Source organism: Hyperolius riggenbachi, chromosome 6, assembly GCF_040937935.1.
Source record: "Hyperolius riggenbachi isolate aHypRig1 chromosome 6, aHypRig1.pri, whole genome shotgun sequence".
NCBI classification, from domain to species: Eukaryota; Metazoa; Chordata; class Amphibia; order Anura; family Hyperoliidae; genus Hyperolius; species Hyperolius riggenbachi.
Window position 1 is genome coordinate 236,399,438 of NC_090651.1, and position 20,642 is coordinate 236,420,079.

At 43.5% G+C, this 20,642-nt stretch overlaps 1 protein-coding gene across 2 annotated transcripts in view; it reads right to left on the bottom strand.

Moving 5' to 3' along the window:
- Positions 1-2,448: 2,448 nt before the first annotated feature.
- Positions 2,449-20,642, bottom strand: part of CLDN19 (claudin 19) — a 45,074-nt gene continuing 26,880 nt past the window's right edge. Inside the window, exons 2-5 of one of the 2 annotated variants that reach the window (XM_068240556.1) lie at positions 20,290-20,454; positions 18,226-18,310; positions 12,086-12,235; positions 2,449-9,203 (exon numbers count right to left, since the gene is read on the bottom strand). In XM_068240556.1, coding sequence (XP_068096657.1) covers positions 9,161-9,203; positions 12,086-12,235; positions 18,226-18,310; positions 20,290-20,454 — 443 coding nt within the window. In that variant the 3' untranslated portion in view covers positions 2,449-9,160. Of the gene's footprint in view, positions 9,204-12,033; positions 12,236-18,225; positions 18,311-20,289; positions 20,455-20,642 lie in introns of both variants that reach the window. The other variant, XM_068240557.1, reaches the window with a different exon arrangement.

Genomic DNA, 20,642 nt, shown 5'->3' on the forward strand with positions numbered 1-20,642 from the left:
ACAATGACCTGTTTGAATATGGAGGGGAAGATGCCGGTGGAGAAGGAGAGGTTGAACAGATGGGTGAGGACAGGGGCCAGATCAGAAAAATGTGGGCGCAGAGAATCAGATGGGACCGGATCTAGGGGGCAGGAAGTGGCAGGTGAGGTTGCCAGCAGCTGATTGACTTCCTCCACCGTGACAGGATTGAAGGAGGTAAGGGAGGAGAAAGAGGCAGGAGTCGGATGTGGTGGGGAGGCGGGGGCGATAGAGTGGAGGAGAGAAATTTCCCTCCGGATGGTTGTAATTTTGTTGATAAAGTAGTTTGATAGGTCAGTCGCTGAGAGGGTGGAGGTTGGGGGGGGGGGGGGGGGGGAGGTGTGGGGTTAAGTAGGGCATTGAAGGTGGCAAAAAGACGGCGTGGGTTGGGTTGGAGGCTTGGGTAGCGATCAAGTGAGTGAAGTATATCTGTTTACTATCAGCGAGGGCAGTATGGTACGTCTGCAACTTGGTCTTGTATCCCAGGAAATCATTGTTGTGGCGGGATTTCCTCCATTTGCGTTCTGAAGCTCGTGTCTCATTTTGTAGTTTTTTTGTGAGGGCAGTGTGCTAAGGTTGGGGGTTGGGGCGACTGTTGGTACGAAAGGTCAGGGGAGCAGCATGGTCTAGGGCTGCGGAGAGGTTACTGTTGTATTGAGCTGCCGCTTCGTTGGGGCAGGTTAGGCTGGGGAGGGAGGAGGAGAGAGAGTGGAGGGGTGTGGCTAGTACATTGGGGTCAAGGTTGCGCAGATCTCTCTGCCAACGTCCAGTTTGGGGAGGGGGATAGGGGGTGCTGGATGGAGTGAGGGTGAAGGTGATGAGGTGGTGGTCGGAGATGTGGAATGGTGTAATGTCCAGGTTGGTAAGTGTGATGGCTTTGGAGAAAATTAGGTCCAAAGTATTACCAGCACTGTGGGTTGTGGCGTTAGTATGCTGAGTAAGGCCAAGGGAGTTGGTGAGCGAGAGAAGCTGAGTGGCAGCAGAGGTGGTAGGCTCATCAATTGGAATGTTAAAGTCTCCGAGGATGATTGTTGGGAGGTCGGAGGACAGGATGTGTGGGAGCCAGGAGGCAAGATTTTCTAGGAAGTGCGATATTGTACTGGAGGGGGGGCGGTATAGGACTGCAATAATGGCTGGGAGGGGATGGTAGAGGCAGATAACATGGGCCTCAAAGGAGGTAAAGTAAAGAGAAGGGGGAGGGGTAAGGACATGGAAGGTGCAGGATGGGGAGAGGAGTAGGCCCACCCCTCCCCCAGGCCTGTTATCTGGTCTTGGGGTATGGCTGAGGTGTAGACCCCCGTAGGATAGGGCTGCAGCTGCAGGCAGGTCAGAGGGGGTGAGCCAGGTCTCAGTAAGGGCAAGAAAGGCGAGGGTTTTTTGAGATAAAGAGGTCATGGATGGTTGTAAGCTTGTTGCGGATAGATCTGGCATTCCAGAGAGCGCCACATAGAGGAAGAGATTGTCTGAGTATGGGGCAGATGGGAATGAGATTGGGGCGAGAATGTTCGTGGGTATGGGGAGGGTGGGAGGTGCGGCGGGGAGAGGGGCTTGGTGGGTGAATTTGGTTGTCGTGGGTGAGGTGGGAAGTATGAGGAGGAGAATGGGGGGACTGGGAGACCGGAGTAGGCCTGGGGTTAGGATGTGTGGTGAGAGAGTGGACAAGGGACCAGGGGGAGGAGCAGATGGAGCCAGAACATGAGGCACCAATAGGGCGGGTGATCAAGGGAAAGAGAAGGAGGTATGAGGGGGGTACGCATAATGATGTGTTGGGGATACATACTGTTGCACTAGGAGTGGTGGTGAAAATAGGTAGGGAAAATGGTGTAGCAGAGGTTGGAGGATACTTGGTGGTGGGCTTACCTAGGGATAGCTGATGATAGGTAGCTAGGGAGCTGGTTGCTAACGTAGGATTGGTTGGTTTTTGTTAAGACTCTAATTGGTGCAGAAATTACAATTTTCATGCAGAAATCCTGTTGTTTTCACTTTTAAGCTTCTGTCTAGGGTCTTCCTTCTGATTGGCTGAAAAAAATCCGCATTCCGACGGAATTCTGTATAGCAATTCCGGAATTACTGTTTAGCGCTATAGCAATTCCATTCCGATGCGACGGAATGGAATTTCCAATCAGAATCGTGGAAATCTGAATTCCGCGGAATTTGGTGAGCATCTCTACTGCCAGTGCCAAGGGCAGCCGCAGTGTCATGTAATCAGGGGAGAGAGGAACCGTTTGTTAATGATTACCACAATTCAAAGCACATGTAGAGGTGATTATTACCAGCATAGCACCAAAAAAGAGCTAATACAGTGGTTGAAGGATGGCCCCTCTGGTCCAGGGGCCCCGGTGCAGTCACATCCTCTGCATCCTCTATTGCTACCCCACTGGCCATACCTTTATTCAGTGTATCCTGGGCTTCTATTCAAATATGACACAATTTTGAGTTCTTGCAAATTATTTATTTATATTGCATGAAGTAGACATGACATACACAGCAAAACACATCAAATGCAAAAATCACCACATGGTCACTATATACAAATTCACATAAAAAAAAAACATATAGAAGGTCAGCTCCACCCAGAGTTGGCCATTGTTTAGTGTGACTATTAGTAAATGAGATCATCCTGGCATTCCAGATCTTTAGCGATGCCCAACTGATAACATTGTACTCCTACTCGCCCTCAGTTGTTAGTAGTCACTGTGTTGTTTGCTGCGCATTACCCCTCCTCATCGCTCTATAATAACAGACATATCACTAGTCTCTAGGCTAGTGACAAGCATCTGTACACAAACTGTAGGTTTGGGTCCTGATCCGAGCGAGTGACAGTTTTAGTTGTAGTAGTAGTGGGTACAATTTATGACTCTACCGTTGGAGACAGATTTACTTGAAGGAGAACTCTAACCAGTGGGGTAGCTACAGAGCCATGGGCCTCAGTGTGAACTCTACATTGGGTTCCACCCAGCAGAGCCGGGACAAGGTCCTCCAACACCTAAGGCTGAGACACCAAAGTGCGCCCCTCCATCCCTGCCACCCCAGCCGTCACACACTGATTGCTATTAGACTAAGAGGTGCCACAGGGCCCACAACCTCCCCAACACCTTAATATCTAGTTATCTGGTTGCAGTCACTGCCATTTATCCCCATTTCTTATTTCTTTCTGCTTCAAAACACAATTAGGAATGACAGCTGATTGAATTCTGCGCCCCCTCCTACACTGCGCCCTGAGGCTGGAGCCTCTCCAGCCTATGCCTCGGCCCGGCCCTGCCACCCAGAATTGTATATGTAACAGTTGCATGATATGGAACCCTTGATTTCCTGTAGCAATTCTACTGTGACAGACGCATCAGGAGGTGAGTAGGAAAAGGTTATTAAAGATTACCCCTATTCAGAACACATACAGAGATTATTATTACCTCTATGGCACCAGTGAAGAGGTAATGCACTGGATGAAAGATGACCCTAGGTGTCCCTCTGGTCCAAGGATCCAGGTGCTGATGCAACCTCTGCTACCCCATATTACTATGTCACCGATACTAACCACTGAAAGTTATATCACCAGGTGACTTATTGCTTAATTTGGGATCAAATACGTTTTAAAAAAATTATGCTGTACATAAACCTCCGGGATACACAAGAAAAATGCAAATTGTTAACTTACTTTACTTCAAAAATTGGATAAAAAGTCACCTCCCATGTTGGGGCACTACATGAAAATTACTTTCTTGCATATCTGGGAGAGGGGTGATTTGGTGACATCGTCATAGTCTGCTCACTAGGGGCTTGTCGGAGGACAAGCTTAACATCCCAAAAACAACAATGGTCTCTGGTCTGATAAATATTGTGTAGTAATCACTAATCAGTAATCACCAAAAGCAGAATGTTTTTTTTTTTTTTGGGGGGGGGGGGGGGGGGGAGGTTGGAGCTGACCTTTAAAGTTAGAATGTTAATATATAAAGAAGGGATGTAGGATAAACTGGCTTGCCTTACTGCTTAAACATTGAAAGACCGTAAAGGAGACTTAGTATGTTAAAAAAAAAGAAAAAATATAATATTTAAAATTCATCAATTCACAGATAAATGTGAGTTCAACAAAAAGTTGTAATGGCATGGATAAACCTTGGCACGAAGGAAAGGAAACTTGAACTAAGAGACTTATGGAAGAACTATGTTTAATTCTTTGTTTAGGAAAGTTCAGATTACATTCTGTGTGTTATGCTGTGCTGTGACGCAGCAAACATTGTAATAGACATGTTTGATACATCCATGCTTTTTCAGAGACCTTTCCAAACATGTCCATTGTGTTTCGGTCAGCTGCATTATAACGTCACAGGGCACTTTTCCCACACAGTAGAGTAATTTGCCAAATGAATGACACTCACTGCACTGAACACACAAATGCATTGCACTGAAACAGAAGCATTAGTGCAAAACATTTATGTGAACTAGCCAATCAAAAAACTTGGTGATTGAGTGTCATGCTAATATTACTCAGTATTTGCACACCTGCCACAAACCTGCAGCAAGTGACATGAAAGTGCAGGTCAGGCGACTCATTCTGGGTCAGTGATTAAAGTGAATATGAATCGAGTAAAATTATTTAATATAAACACATGTTGTAACTGCAAATGAAAATTACATACTTACCTCGTTACTCTCAGAAGCCCACCATTTTCTTCTTAAGATTCCTTCCACTTCTGACAAGATTTTGGCAGACCTGAAATATATCAGTTGCTGTCAGTTATATATCAGTTGCTGTCAGTTATTACTGAAAGGACAACTGATGAGCAAGGTAATGCCCATGTTTCCCTATGGCTCAAGTGAGCGCTGTACAGTTTAACAGTGTGCGGACCAGGAAGCTGTAGTGGGGTAATGGCCATTTTCAAAATGGAAGACATAGAATTCCATTGATCACAGTGAACCAACAGGACACAGGAGAGGAAAAAGAGGTTGACAAGTAGACTATGCCGGAAGCATGACGTGTGTATGTTTATATTGACTTTTAAGTTTCAGTTCAGGTTTGCTGTAAGTCAGAAGATAGGACTTGGCTCCTAATACTTACAAGGCATGATTTCCTAATTCTTGGTATCATAAATGATCCTGCAAACTTGGATACATTTTTCATAAATTTTCAGTTATTAGGCATTCAAAGATTTGCAGGCTTGCAGCCCTTACCTGGGTCACACTGGATCATAGTAGGCTCCCTGCACACTGCAAATCCGTTTTCTGATTCTGATTCCGATTTTCAATTCCGATTTTCCCTGAATACACTCAACAGAAAAACGGATCAAAAAACGCAGCATGCAGTAAAGATTAAAAATCTGAAGCGGAATCGGAGGTAAAAAATGATTAAAAAGCGGAATCGGAATCGGAAATGCATGCAGTGTGCAAGAGGCCTAAAGCTGAGCACTCACCACCCGATGGGTCCAGCGACATCCCCTTGAAGACAAGCGAGCAGCGGTTCCTCTTCTTGCTCACGACGTCACGTGCCATTACATGGCAGTAACGGGAAGTCAAGTGATCGTGGTACTTTGTGTGGAGCCATCAGGGATCTTAAAGATCCGATCCACTGTGATGGTAGCTATTGGTGCACGTTGCTAAATGTTGTTTACGTGATCACGCGGATGTACCTACGTAGCGAGATCGCAGGAACGACCACTCATCGATTAACAAATTGCCAATTGTCAGGAAAATCGTGTGGTGGGTATGGGCCCTAAGCTGCTACTGAAAAGCAAGTAAATTAACAGCTGTATGATTGTAGTATTATTGCGCAGCCATTCGGGCTGTCTTGAATTTTAAATTGGTTCCCCAGTATTGCACAGATGCATATAAAATGTATAAATATATACTTTCCCTCTCTTCCTGCCCCTGTAACAGATGTCAGCAAGACAAGAGAAAAAGAGGATCTAATGCTGGGAATATACAATGAGTTTTTTCTCCAGATTTACTAGCCGATCAATTTATGATCGTTTTTCTGAACATTTTTCTGATCGATTTCCATTCACTTCTATGACAAAATCAATCAGAGAAATGATCGAAAAATCAGATCTGACCTGTTGGAAATATCTATCTAACCATTTATCTTCCAAAAAAACTCACAGTGTATTCCCTGCATAAGCTTCTCCTGATTTACCTCACAGCAGTCTATAGGCACATATGCCCTGACACTTTAGACTTTACCCTTCATTAACCTACAAACCCCCACCGAACCACACCTGCAAGTGTGCTGGCTGGTCCGGCTGTCACCTTTCCCCTACTTCCCTGCCCAGTGTAGTCAGCTACAGGTGCCCCTTAGCATTAAGCAGCCAGAGGTACTGTCAATATTTAGTAGCTAGAGGTGCCCCCAAGAATTAGGTAGCTAGTGGAACCTCAGTATTAGGTAGTTAGAGGTACCTCTTACTGAAGAGAGATCTTGTTAGTAGTGTCGAGAGCTGGGTGAGTAACCTGTCATTTACCCTCTCATCAGGACTCTGCTTATGAAAGGAGGGAGGCGCTCGCTAAGGGGAGTGAGACACCTTTTTATCATCAAGCGCCTGTAGGCATATGCCTACAGTGCCTTACGGTAAATCTGGCCCTGGTAGTATCGTAGTATTCCCCGAAGGTCTGTTTTTGGTGGTTAGGTGTGGCTGCCGCACCGCCAGTTTGCAGTGTGAAACCAGCCTGAAGGTTCCTATACACGCCAGATGGAAGTTATTCAAAATGAACAATCAACAATGGAAGACCCAGTTGTGAGCGACATGTAGTTAGCAGTTATGCGCATACACACGCAGGGCTGCCATCAGAAATATTGGGGCCCCTCACACATCATCAGGCCTGGCCCCGCCCTCCCTAGGCCCACCCACTGGTTGCTGTGCCCTCCCACTAGCCACCCCACCCCCGTGTCCGTGCGGCAACTGCGCTGCTGCGAAAAATGTGCATGGCTCCGACACTGAAGAAAGCGGCATGGACAGTGTGATGTGGCAAAAACTGGGCGTGACCATGAAATGTTGTGTTGCAAACTACAGGTAGTCCCCAGTTAACAATTGAGATAGGGACTTGTAGGTCCGTTCTTATCCTTTATCCGTTCTCTTTTGTCCCCCTCTTTTCTTCCTGTGCCTCTTTTGTCCCCCTCTGGCTCACCTCAGTTTGTGCCTCTTGTGTCCCTCTGTGTGACTTCATGTTTTCGTCTCATCTCTTTTCTCCCTGTGCCTCTTTTGTCCGCCTCTGTTCCCCCTGTACCTCTTTTATTCCCCTGTGTTACTTCTTGTCCCCTTCTGTCTCAGCTCATCCCCCTGCCCTAGCCAGGTATAGGTGCCCCCAGTATAGGTATCCAGGCATAGGTGTCCCCTGTATAGGTAGCCAGGTATAGGTTCCCCCAGTAAAAGTAGCCAGCTATAGGTGGTTCCCCAGTATAGGTAGCCTGTTGTAGATGCCCCCAGTATAGGTAGCCTGGTATAGCTGGTGCTCCAGTATAGGCCAGCAAGATACAAGTGCCCCAGTAAAGGTATTCAACTATAGGTGGTGCCCGGTATAGGTAGCCTGGTATAGTTGACCCCAGTATAGGTAGCCTGGTATGGGTGTTGCACCAGTATAGGTTAGCCAGGTACAGGTGCACCCAGTATAGGTATCAAGCTATAGGCACCCCAGTATAAGTAGCCAAGTATAGGTGGTGCCCCAGTATAGGTGACTAAATATAGGTGGTTCCAGACCCAGTATAGGTGGCCAGGTATAGGTGGTGCCCCAGTATAGGTAGCCTGTAGCTAGATATAGGTGGTGCTCCAGTATAGAAAGTCCACTGTAGTGGGCTCACTCATCTGCACCCCATGTTCAAGCGCTGATGTCACTCTTCTCTCAGTGCTGGAACACAGTGTGCTGGCTAGTGAGCCACAGGCCCTCACATGGGGCCCTTTCAGCGCTTTGGGGGACCTCAGGGCCCCCAGAAGCCCTGGGCCCCTCACTGCAGTGTCAGTTGTCCCCCCCTGATGGCTGCCCTGCCACACATCACTGTAAACTACTAATGAATCATCAGATAATTTGCGTGCGCAACCGGACACAGAACTTCTCCTTCTTTTCACACAGCCGCACTTCACGGTTACACCGTTCTTTATCTTCTGATTCCTGCGCACACTCTTGATTATGAACGATTGTTGCCCAAAACCATCTGTCAGGCAGATCGACCAAAGTGAATGAGAACCGTTGCTTATCGTTGTGTTTTTCAGTTGTTCACTTCCATTTTCTTTAATGATAATCGATTGATCCGTCATTCATAGTTTGTTTTAAATGAATTCTATCTGATGTGTGTATAAAGCTTAAAGGGAACCTAAAGCTAGGCTTCCATATTTATTTCCTTTTAAACAATACCAGTTGCATAACTCCCCTGCTGATCTTTTCGGCTGCAACAGAGTCTAAATCACAACACCTGAAACAAGCATGCAGCTAATCCAGTCAGACTTCAGTCAGAGCACCTGATCTGCATGCTTGTTTAGGGTCTATGGCTAAAAATATAAAAGGCAGAGGCTCAGAAGGACAGCCAGGCAATAGTCATTGTTTAAAAGGAAATAAATATGGCAGCCTCTATATCCCTCTCGCTTTAGGTTCCCTTTAAAACATATAAAAATTGATAAGATGGATCAGACAACACAAAGCCCATCCAGTAGAAAAATGGCAGAAGTCTCACCCATAGAGCCTGTTAACTCATTCAGACAAGCGTCCTCATTCAGAAGGGCTGCTTTAGGTCGTATGAGTACATTTTTTAAAAAACATTTTTTTTTGTTGGAAATTCAAAAAGTTAGCATATGGTCACTCGGTTTCCTAAGCCCTCAGAGTATATACTGTATTTAGGGTATATTTATGACTGTGTCTAAAGAGGGTCTTTACTAATTGAGGGCCAATATCCAATTTGTTGCTTTGGGAAATATCTTCATTTTCCATTCCAGGTACTCCAAACCTTAAGAAGTCCAAGCTGGTCAGCTGGAGGTCATGTGGGTAACTCTGTTGTAGACTGAGTCTGTTCCTTGTTGTTATGTCTGTAGGCAAATCAAGCATTTCACCAAAATAAAAAAAAAAAACAGGTCTCTTTCCTGATGGCTGTCACGTCAGTTTTCCCTCCAGGTTCCACCTCACCGCTTGTCTGACTGGCCAGTCATGTATTACTCATCTTCGTCTGACTTTAGCTTGTCTCTTCTTTTTTCTTCATAGGGATCTTTGTGGTTCTGGATAAAACAGGCATTAAAGGAAAACTAAGCATTGTATTTCACCAGGTTTTCAAGCAGACATCTGCAGGTGCTACACAGATACAGAGGTTTATTTTCTAAAGACTGATCACAAAAACACAAAACACAAATTATGGCTGCTAGAAATTAGTCAATGGGACGCAAGGTTTAGTCTGATATTTCAGAATTAGCCGATATTAAAATTGAATTTTAAATTGTGGGAATTTCCCACAATTTCATGGGCAGGCAGAATTTCAGTGCACAAAATGCCCCTGTTGCCACACATTATGTACTTCTTCAGAGTACTGCCAATACCAATCTATAGAGCAGAGATAGGTAGATTTCAACAAGAAATATTTAAAATAATTTTTTCTTACAAAAAAGCACAGAATCGCAAAAAGCAATTAAGCATCTGGAGTATCTGGAGGTCCCCAACTAATCTATTATCCAACATAATAAACAGAATAATTCTATCGGATGCTAAAATACGTCTCCTTGGTCACAGACCTGATAAAATGAGCATAAGCTTGTCCATTATGTTGCTGCATCAGGTAAACTACATATAGCCCCAAATGCAACGGGATCTATAGTTCAACAACATACTGCACTCCAAAGACCAAAAATGATTTATGAATAGATTAATACAGGGGTTTAGGAACCTTTTTGGCTGAGAGAGCCATAAACGCCACATATTTTAAAATGGAATTCTGTGAGAGCCATACAATATGTTTCAAACTGGGACAGTGCGTGTGTGCAGCAGAGGGCTTACGTCCCTGTTGTATACAGTTGATCCGCTCGGCAGCGGAAGTGTCAGACATGTCTTCAGCTTCTCTTGGGTTTCAGCAACATCAGCAATTTCCCCCAAGAGCCAGACAGGAGAAATACAGACTAACAGCTTGTACAAATAGCTACCTGACTTGGGGTTGATTCACTTTGTAGGAAGAGATCCCCACACTTTGGCCCAATAGGCTGCCTGTCAATCAAAGTGCGGGAATCTCGTCCTACAAAGTCACTGGACCTGATAGGGTCCAGAGTGGGACAATTGGAGCAGCCGTTCGTTTTGGGGTAGCGCAAGTAAGTTAGTAGTGCAAGCTACAGCAGTTTTTTGCGCTGCCACACTAAGCTGCGCTGAATGAGCAGTGTAGCTTAGTAAATTAACCCCTACTGATTTGTATGTGAGCCAGATTTAGCCATCAAAAGAGCCGCATCTGGCTCCCGAGCCATAGGTTCCCTACCCCTGGATTAATATAATAATTTCTGATACTATGCACCATCTGCAAAACTTTTGGCGAAATCATAGAGGAATAAATATAACCTCTGCAATAAACTACTAATCTCATTATAATTAGCTCCAATAATTCAGAATTCTCCACAGGCCCACGCAGACCACCCTTTGCCTTAGCTGAGGTTTACACCTAATAAACAAAAAAGACCCCTAATTATGCTGTTATGAATCCAATCAGAGTACTCTATTTACCTGCTTTACCTACACTTATAGACCCTATGTAAATCTAAATGTTCAGATATTGGAGTATATTCACTAACAATCTGTATCTTACCTGCATAGACAGTGAGTACATAGTGCATGTTGTACATCTAGCCTCACTCACACTGCATGCACAATGCAAACATTGGTTGCATAATGCATGTTATAGGAGCCACGTGTGCGCTGTATATTAAGTGCAAGTCGGGCTATTTGCCCAACATATGATAAGTATAATGCCTGGTAAATCGCATGTGTCTTTGGCTCTGTTATTGGATCTGGAAGTGTAAGAACTAATCAGTCTCTGAGTCTGCCAATGTACATGTCCTGCTGAACAGGAATTTTTATATTTACTGAATATTTAATTTTTTATTTTTTTGCTGTAGAAAAGTTGGTTTTCTTCCAAACATCCATCATTATTGGAAGTTTGAAGTAAACATACTGTAGCTTTAATGCTTTTTATTGTCATGTCATATTTCATTCGTCCCCACAGAACAGCCCAAATTGTGCGTAACCTGCCTCTTTTACAAATCCTGGGGCCTCACAAATCATTAGAGCACACTGACACATCTATCAATTCATATAGGCACATAGGAATGCATTTAGGAGCATGAATAATGTAACTTTTTATAGGAATTCCGTATGGCATCTCACCAAGGTCGTGGGCCAGTCCATACAGTTATGTGAAAGAGATGTCTTTCAGGTCAAACACAGAAGGGGTTGGGAGGTAAACGACACTCAACTCTCAGCCCCCCCCCCCCCCCAACACCACACTCAAATGTCTCCCATGTTTATTCACATTCAACTGCCTAGTGCTTGCAGAGGCCAGAGAGCAGTATGGTTGCATGAGCCATGAGGTGGCATTATGCAGTAGATGGCCTTTTCATTAATTTCAGTAGAGACACCATTCACCCCTTTGGCTCCAATCCAATTCACTTTTTCAAGTTTTCTCCTAGGTGATATTTCAAATCTTAACAATAAAATGTCTTTTAATCCACCAGCAACAAGTATACTACTGACAGTTCTTTTTCACCTACTCTTTGGTACTCTTTCAATTGCAGAGTTCTGAAAAGTAATTTTAAACTGAAAAATAATCTCCTAGGAGAAAAAAAAAACTTTATTAGAAAAAGTGAATTGGATAGGGCCCAATGTGTAAAATATACTGAAGTAAAACATATACACACAGGCTCCACCTTTTTAAGGTGTATGATTCAACAGACTACATATAATTTTTTGGCATTTATTTATAAAACTGTTATGAGGTAATAAAAAAGACAAAAGCACTATAATATACAGACAAATAACATAGGAGACACAGTATAAACGTGCACAGTTAGATGAGGACACCTGGGGATGCTGCTGGTTAGGAGGGTTGGGATGGGCTGGGAGTTAGACATACTCTCTGGTGGTGGCGGATGGCTGGGACTGTCTGTAATATTGCTGTCCTTCCCTCTGCCCATTGGGCCATGAACAGCACAGGAAGGATCCCCCGAGAATGGCAAGACTGCAGGCTGCCCAACCTACAAATAATGCTGATCCAAATTCATACCTAGACAACAGGAAAAACCCATTAGTCATTTTGTAAAATGAGTACTTGAAAAGCAGTATACATAAATACAGCAGTATACAGTATACATTATATTCTAAATAAGTCAAAGATCAATTCTTGAGCAGCCAAAATTTCAGTTTTTTTTATGTGAAACTCTGGATACCGTACTTTTTTAAATACGAAAAATAACCATACTCACCTCCTTTGCAGAAATCATGGCCCTGTCTGGTTCCCTTGTGTCTTTTTTTTACTACACCTCAGGGACAGGTGTCAGTAGCTGGAAGCAAACATTACATTGGTGATATTCTAAATTTTGAATGTGTGCCTGCTACCAGGGGGTATGCCACACTGAGACAAGGCACTAGGGAACATGATAGCTTTATGACAACCAAGAAAGAGATATTGCAAAGCAAGCCCTGATCATGGGCATTTGTATAACTATGGCACTAATAAATGGCACAACAGATCTCAAGGGCTGAGATTTCCTAGTTTTAGAAGTCCACCAAGACTCTTGACCTTAATCCAACCAACCTATGTTTTCTAGCCATAACCCTGCACTCTGTCTAAAACTCATTTCCCAACTATGTACTGTCTAATACTAAATGAAGCCTTGTCCTTTCCTCTAATCAGCCCCATCCTCAAATCTCTTCACTATTTCCTGATTCCCCATTATTTACCCTAACCGATAAACACAGAAAGTGGCGTAGCAGCCTACTGGTCTCTAGCTTCTATGTATGGTAACTATGTATGCTAACTCTGGGATAGTGATGAGTAAAGGTGCAGGAGCGGATTTTATTCACCTTATATGGTCATGTCCTGTTGTGGAGGAGTTTTGGGGTCAGGCTATACATACGTTATCTGCAGTTTGTGACAGCCCACTCACCTTAGCTCCTAAATTATGTCTTTTTGGTCTAATGGATGAGATAGATGGTCAACAGCACCAGCAAAGTTTCCTGAGAGAGACATTGTTCTTTGCCAGGAAAACAATTATACTAAAATGGTTCTCCCCGGGTATGCCTCAGGTATCTCATTGGAAAACTTTGATTATGGAAGTTATACAATTTGAGAAGGTACTATATTTGCACTGTAATTGTCCCTTGAAGTTCGAAAAGGTATGTCAAAAATGGTTGAGCTCCTTTAGCACGGTTTAGATTTTCTATTACACTTCACCTAAAGTGAACCTCCGGACTAAAAATCTACTCAGCAGAACTGAAATTGGTGTTCCTTTAACAGTTTCACAGCATCAGAACTTTGTTTTTCTTACCAAAGCATCATTTTTAGCTGCATTTTTAGCTAAGCTCCACCCATCAAATAAAACTGCCTGGGCTTTTTTTCCCTGATGCTGTGCAAAGCATGATGGGATTTCCTATGTTGTTATTCACGTTGCCTAGCAACTGGGAGGGGTGATCAGCACACAGGACAGTTAGAAACTGTGTCTCATGCTCCCTGTCACCTCCTTTCAACCAAAAAGATGTCTGCCATCATGAAATCAAACATTTGCCTGTTCTTTTAAAACAGGGTGGGTAAGAGATTATATTACTTATTTATTTTAATTAACATAAATAATGTAACTTAATGACAGTATGTTTGATTAGGCTGAAGTTCCTCTTTAAGTGAATGCTACTTTCATTTCTTTTCCCCCTTTTTTATGTTATGGTCAATGTGCTCTACTGTTTTTCCTTTTGGGGGGTTTCTTTGTTTTTTTATTTTTATTTTCTTTATGGTTTTCTTTTTTAAGCCCCGTCTACACGGGGAGATGTTGTGGCGATCCGGCGGATCGCCTCTTCCGCGTCCCCGCTCGCCGCGAGTGCGCCGCATTCGATTCCCCGCTCATCCCCGCCGGTGCCGCTTATCTTCTGCTCGATTCCCTGCCATTGTCTCTTCGCGGGGAGCGAGCAGGGAATCGGCGGAAGCAAGATCCGTCCTGTCGGATCTTATCAATCGAGCCGCATCAGCGGCTTGATTGATAAGGAGCATCGCGGCCGCATCTACGCGTGTAGATGCGGCTTTATGTTGGTTATTAGGCATAGACCTGAGCCATTGTTCAGGATGGTCCTATTTGGTTATATAAAAAATGACACCGAGAGCCTGATATAGTGTAGTATGTACTGGTAAGGATGAATTGATAATAGAGTAAGTATCTTTACTCTCACAAGCCAGGGTTACTACTCAGGCTACCACTGTAGATGCAGGTAGGGAGATTGAGCCAGAGATCAGAAGAAAGGGGTAAGACCCCTCCACCAGGGGTGGACTTGTATAGTATAAGGTGAACAGAGGCACAGAGAAAATACATAATAGATAAAACTTTTAGAACATGGGGATGCAGTGGTGGACTTACCTCTTACAAGTAGACACAAAAACATATTAATGTTTAGAACATAGAACATTTATTGATACACCTCAAGGATCTTTACAATGCGTTTCGCAGGTATGACCCTGCTTCACCAGGCAATGGGGTAGTAGTATATGGCACATGCAGATCTCAGTCTGGGCTGAGCCTCTGCGCCTCAACTATCTTATTCTTTTCTTTTTCAATAAAATGAATAAAAAAAAGAAAGTCGTCTAGCAATAGTGGATGTAGAGGTGGCTACCTCACCAGGGCCCCTGGACCTGAGGGGCCCACAAGAGTCCCTCTTCTATATGCTGCAACATCTCTTTATTTCTGCTGTAGTGGTAATGAGCACATCTACTTTATGTGTTTTGAACAGTGGTATTCATTGACAGATCATTACTTTTACTCTGCTTACGCCTCCTTGTTCTTGGAAAGTCAATTTTAATGGTCTGTACCATGTGATTATTAGACACATAGCACTGTGCTGGAGGGGTGGGGGTCTAGGCCTAGCGTAAAATTTGCACAAGGGCCCCTGGCTCTGCAGCTACACCACTGAACGTAGCCTAACCCTCACCTTACTCCTAAGAGAAACAGAAATGTTCTTGCTTAGCCCCCGATGTTCACCAATCTTCTAAAATTCTAAACGTACTCACTGGCATTGGGACTTTTGAAATTCTAATTCCAAATAAACCAATGCCTGTTATATTAGGTGCATCGATGATCTACTTGTATACAAACTCTCCCATTTACCATCAGATAATTACTTGAATAACCTTAAATCTCTTCAGCATATGGAGGGTGTATTAAGTGAGATAAGATCACTGAAAAATACTGAAGGTGAGCAGTAGAGAGCTGAATTTTACTTCTGGATAGCATAGAGTTAGAACCTCACTTCTGAGCAATCATTGGACGCAATAATTCCTTCAAGATGGCTGCCAATGCCACCATGGCTCCACCATCACATTTGAACTGTATGGAGGCTTCAATTCACTAAGGGCCATTTTATACTTAAAGAGAACCTGTACTGAGTAAAATTATTTAAAATAAACACATGAGGTAACTTCAAATAAATATTACATACTTACCTTGCCATCAGTTCCTCTCAGAAGCTCACCATTTTCTTCTGACAATGATCCCTTCCAGTTCTGACAACATTTTGTCAGAACTGAAATGTAGCAGTTGCTGTCAGTTATATATCAGTTGCTGTCAGTTACAGCTGAGAGGAGAAATGATGTGTCCATGTTTCCCTATGGCTCAAGTGGGCGATGTTACAGTTTAACTGTGTGCTGACCAGGAAGCTGTTATGGGGTAATAGCCATTTTCAAAATGGAGGACGGAGAATTCCATTGATCACGGTGGACAAACAGGACGCAGGAGAGGACAAATAGATTGAACAGTAGACTATACATGAGGCAAGTATGACTTGTGTATGTTTATTTTGACTTTTAATTTTCGGTACAGGTTTTCTTTAATCAGTTGTTCTCAGTTATAACTGAAAGAAAACGGATTTTCAAAGTAATGTCCATGTTTTCTTATGGCTTAGTTCCTACTATATGCATTTTAACTGATAGCTTTTTCACAATGCACTGCAATGGAAAAAATGCATACCAACGCCTACTAACACATACTAATGCATACCAACGCATTAAAGAGACTCTGAAGCGAATAAAATATGCTATTTTTACCTTGTATTTTGCTACAGAAGTCTCATTAGAGGTAAACCGCCGTATCCCTGCGGCAAAACGAAGGGTTTAGATCCCCCAAATCCAGGGGCAAACATCCACGACCATCTTAGTCATAGATTTTGCTGCCCTGAGAGGCAGAGCTTTGAGCTGTAGCTCTGCCTCTCCTGACGTCAATCGCCGTGTGGATCTCCACCTCTCCCTGCCCCTCTCTATGAAGGTTGACTGAGAGGGGCAGGGAGAGGCGGAGATCTGCAGCAATTGACATCAGTAGAGGCAGAGCTACAGCAGAAAGCTCTGCCTCTTTCAGGTAGCACTGCCCGGATTGCCCCCTGGGGATTTGGGGGGGGGGGGGGGGGGGTCTAAAGCACTCGTTTTGCTGTGGGGATGCGGCGGTTTACCTCTACTGAGACTTCTGAAACGAAATGCAAGGTAAAAATAGCACATTTTATTAGCTTCAGAGTCTTTTTAAGTGTAAAAGGGCCCTAAGACACGTTCGGTAAAATATAGTTTTTTTTTCAAAAGGTAGCCATACATCCAGCGATGATGGGCAGATTCGACCAAGAGACAAATCTCTTTCTAATCCAATCTGATTACAGAGAGATCTGTCAGTTGCCCATACACCGCAGGCTAATTCCTAATCAATTTCATGCTGAAACCGATCCAGGATTGGCCTTGTAACGCTGCCTCCATCGCCTCACCGGCCCAACGCTGTCCCGCTAATGTGCAATGTGCCCCACAGTGCCTTGTGCACTATGCATTACCTGTCCATGCTTGTCCTCCGCTGGCTCTAGGCCCAGTCCTCTGTCCATACATGTGTCCCACGTGGTTGCCATCACACACGCACCCCAGTTACTCTGGCAACCATGTGGGGTGCGTGTATGGACAAAGAACAGCACCCGGAACCAGTGGATGACAAGCGTCTGATTTCAAGCTGTACAAATTTGCATACAAAATTTACATAAACCTGCATTAACTCGTAAATATATGCAACTCATTGATTATGCCTGCTTGAGATAGAATACCAAACATCTCACTTGTTTTAGTGCAAGCTCCAGTGTCGGACTGGGAGGTGGTAAAGCTAAGAAAATCCACTTGCTGGCCAAGCAGCAGTAATCAAGTGTTGCTGCTCACAGTGAAGATCTGCTGCGGGTTTCTATTGGGAGTGATAACACATGGTTACTGCTGCTTGGCCAGCAGGTGGATTTCTTCAGTTTTTCCACCTTCCAGTCCGACACTGGTGGTATGGTGGCACTAGATAGCAGAGTGATTCCGTCCATATTAAGTATATGAGATCTTATTGATTTGATATAACTTTATTATCTGCAAACGATATATACTTTCAGTATTGGTATGGGTTAATTATGATTAATGGTTTAGGTGACAGTATTAATACCGTATATGCTGTTTTGTATTGATTATTGATAAACTCAAACATGAGCCTGAAACATACCCAGTCGTCTCAACTGGGAACTGTCCTCACCAACCCAAATCATACAGCAGCATTCCTTGATGTTGTATTAATTATTGCTCTTCCACTTTATTTTATAACTCTTCTGTTAACACTATAAGGTAGTATTGTCCTAACACCTTATTAACGAAATATTAAACTCTCTCTCTTTAATATTGTATATTGTATTGTATTGACTGCATACTCATTTATATAATGGCTGTATTCAGTTGGCAGGAAAACAATAGGACACTTATAGACTCCTGGCAATTGCTATTTTAACAGAGGGATTGATCCCTATACTTTATTATGGATGGGCTTGCTTTTTTATATAACAATATTTAACAGGTATACAGTATATAAAAGCCACTGGGTAGTATCCCTCTCTGCTGAAGAGTGAGAGAGTATATCCCCTGGGCAAAGCTTATTGCAGTACATTGTATGTGTAGGCAGCTTTGGAGGGACAGAACATAAGAGTGAGGGTATGCTTTACGTTTGAATACAGTAAGAACAGATGTACACTTACCGAGCATTGAATGGTGTATTTGGATTGAAAAAGTCATGCGAGACTTGCGTGGCATACCAGGACACCGCTATTAATGTGCAGAGACCTGCGGGAGAGAGCAGAATTGTCAGACGCACAGTGGGTTTTGCTTTCATAATCCTAAGCACATGTGGGCATCTAATCACATGCTATTCCTGCCTGGAATTACTAATGTTCTATAGTGCTGGAAAACATGGGAGAACACGAGAGATCATATGGGAGTCAGCAAACCTGGACTGGATCTACTAGAAATTATGTGCATTTTACTGCATTATACCTCTAACCATTATCAGACCTTCTGGCTCATATCAGAACACTAAAACTCCTGACACAGTGTGATGTCATGGCCATGGTCATGACAGTTTACTTTCTGTGACCCTTGTTGCATTGTGGGAACTAGTGTCTGTTTCCAGCTGCCTAGTAACCAGTATCTCCCTCTGAGCATATGTATATCTATAAAAAATAATCTTGTACCCTATCACATTGTTACTTTGTAAGTGGGTGTGGTTATAGATAATGGCAGTTGGTGCTTTCTAGTTTTTTTCTCATCTGCCAGTAGTAAAGATGATGACTTGCAGGCTCATTTGTGGATCAAACAACATGAACAGATTACATGACCTCTCTTCACCGGGGACCTCCCTCATCCCATGTGAGTGTTTCTAATGTCATTTCTGAACGAATAAACTGGGAGTAGAAACCTGAATGTGCCCTCTGCTTTTTCTAATTGTGGATTGGATTGTTGCTTTGCTGAGGAGGTGGCACTTCTGCTTGAACTGTTGAGGGTTTTGTTACACCTCATCTCTACTTTTGGTGATGAACAAATTACATGACGAATATCAATCATTTCTTCATCTGTCTTCTATTTTTTAACTTCTCCCTTTGCAATGTATCGACTCCCCCACTGTTTTCAGTAGAAATCCTCTTTAAGTCATGAAGACCACCAGGATTTAATGTAGTAAAAGTGATTTAGTAAAAACATTACAATGTGTAATTTTGCCTTTTCAAAGTGTTCTTGAACTCAAGAATGCTTGGATTTCCCTTGCAAAGAGAATCAGACATTCACCGTTTATTTGTACAAGGACAACTCAAGCTATTTTCAAAAGATCGTGACCTTTTTCAGTGTCTGGACCTTACAGACTGCTTGGGTGCTGGACATTATTAGCCTGTCAAGATTCTGGACTTTACTGGATTGGAAGAGCATTGAACTCTACCAAACCACCAAGGTATTAAACCTTATTAGACTGCCATGGTACTGGCCTTCACTAGACTGCCAGGCTACTGGACCTTTATTGGACTGCCAGGGAACTGGATTTCACTAGACTGCCAGGCTACTGGACCTTATTAGACTGCCAGGGAACTGGCCTTCACTAGACTTCCAGGCTACTGGACCTTATTAGACTGCCAGGGAACTGGCCTTCACTAGACTACCAGGCTACTGGACCTTATTAGACTGCCATGGTACTGGCCTTCACTAGACTGTCAGGCTACTGGACCTAAATAGACTGCCAGGGAACTGGCCTTCACTAGACTGCCAGGTTACTGGACCTTGCTAGACTGCCATGGTACTGGCCTTCACTAGACTTCCAGGCTACTGGACCTTGCTAGACTGCCATGGTACTGGCCTTCACTAGACTGCCAGGCTACTGGGCCTTGTTAGACTGCCATGGTACTGGCCTTCACTAGACTGCCAGGCTACTGGACCTTGCTAGACTGCCAAGGTATTAGACATTATTATGTCAGTGTGAGACAAGACAAGATAAAACAAATAACATTTATATTGCACTTTTCTCCTGGCAGACTCAAAGCGCTTGTGCTGCAGCCACTAGGGCGCACTCAGTAGGCAGTAGCAGTGTTAGGGAGTGTAGACCAAGCACTCCTTACTGAATAGGTGTAGGCTTACTGAACAGGAAGAGACAAGATTTTGATGTGAGGATCACACTGTTAAAATCTAAACTCCTGGTATTAGTGCTGTAAAGATTTTTTTTTACTAATTTGTTATATTTCATATTTGTCTGCATTTTGTAAAGATAAAACAAAACGAATTACCTGCTAAAATGAAAAGGACCCCTCCAGATACAGCAATTCTGCTCTTAATGATGGGATTATTGTCACCCACTTTGGTACATTTCATTCCAACCACACTGATTATTATTCCAATGAAGCCCAGAAGTATGGCGACCACCATCAGAGCCCGTGTGGCCTGGATGTGAACTGCAAGGTGAAGAGTCAGGATAGGAATAAACAAACAAATGTATAGATATACCACATTTAATTATATTGGTCATTGGATAGTTTACGGAAATTACCAGAATTATTTACTTTAAACATGCTAATAACGCCATACACTTGGAAAGGCACCTCAAATTTGAGTGGAGCATTCAGAAGATAGAACAAGCAGA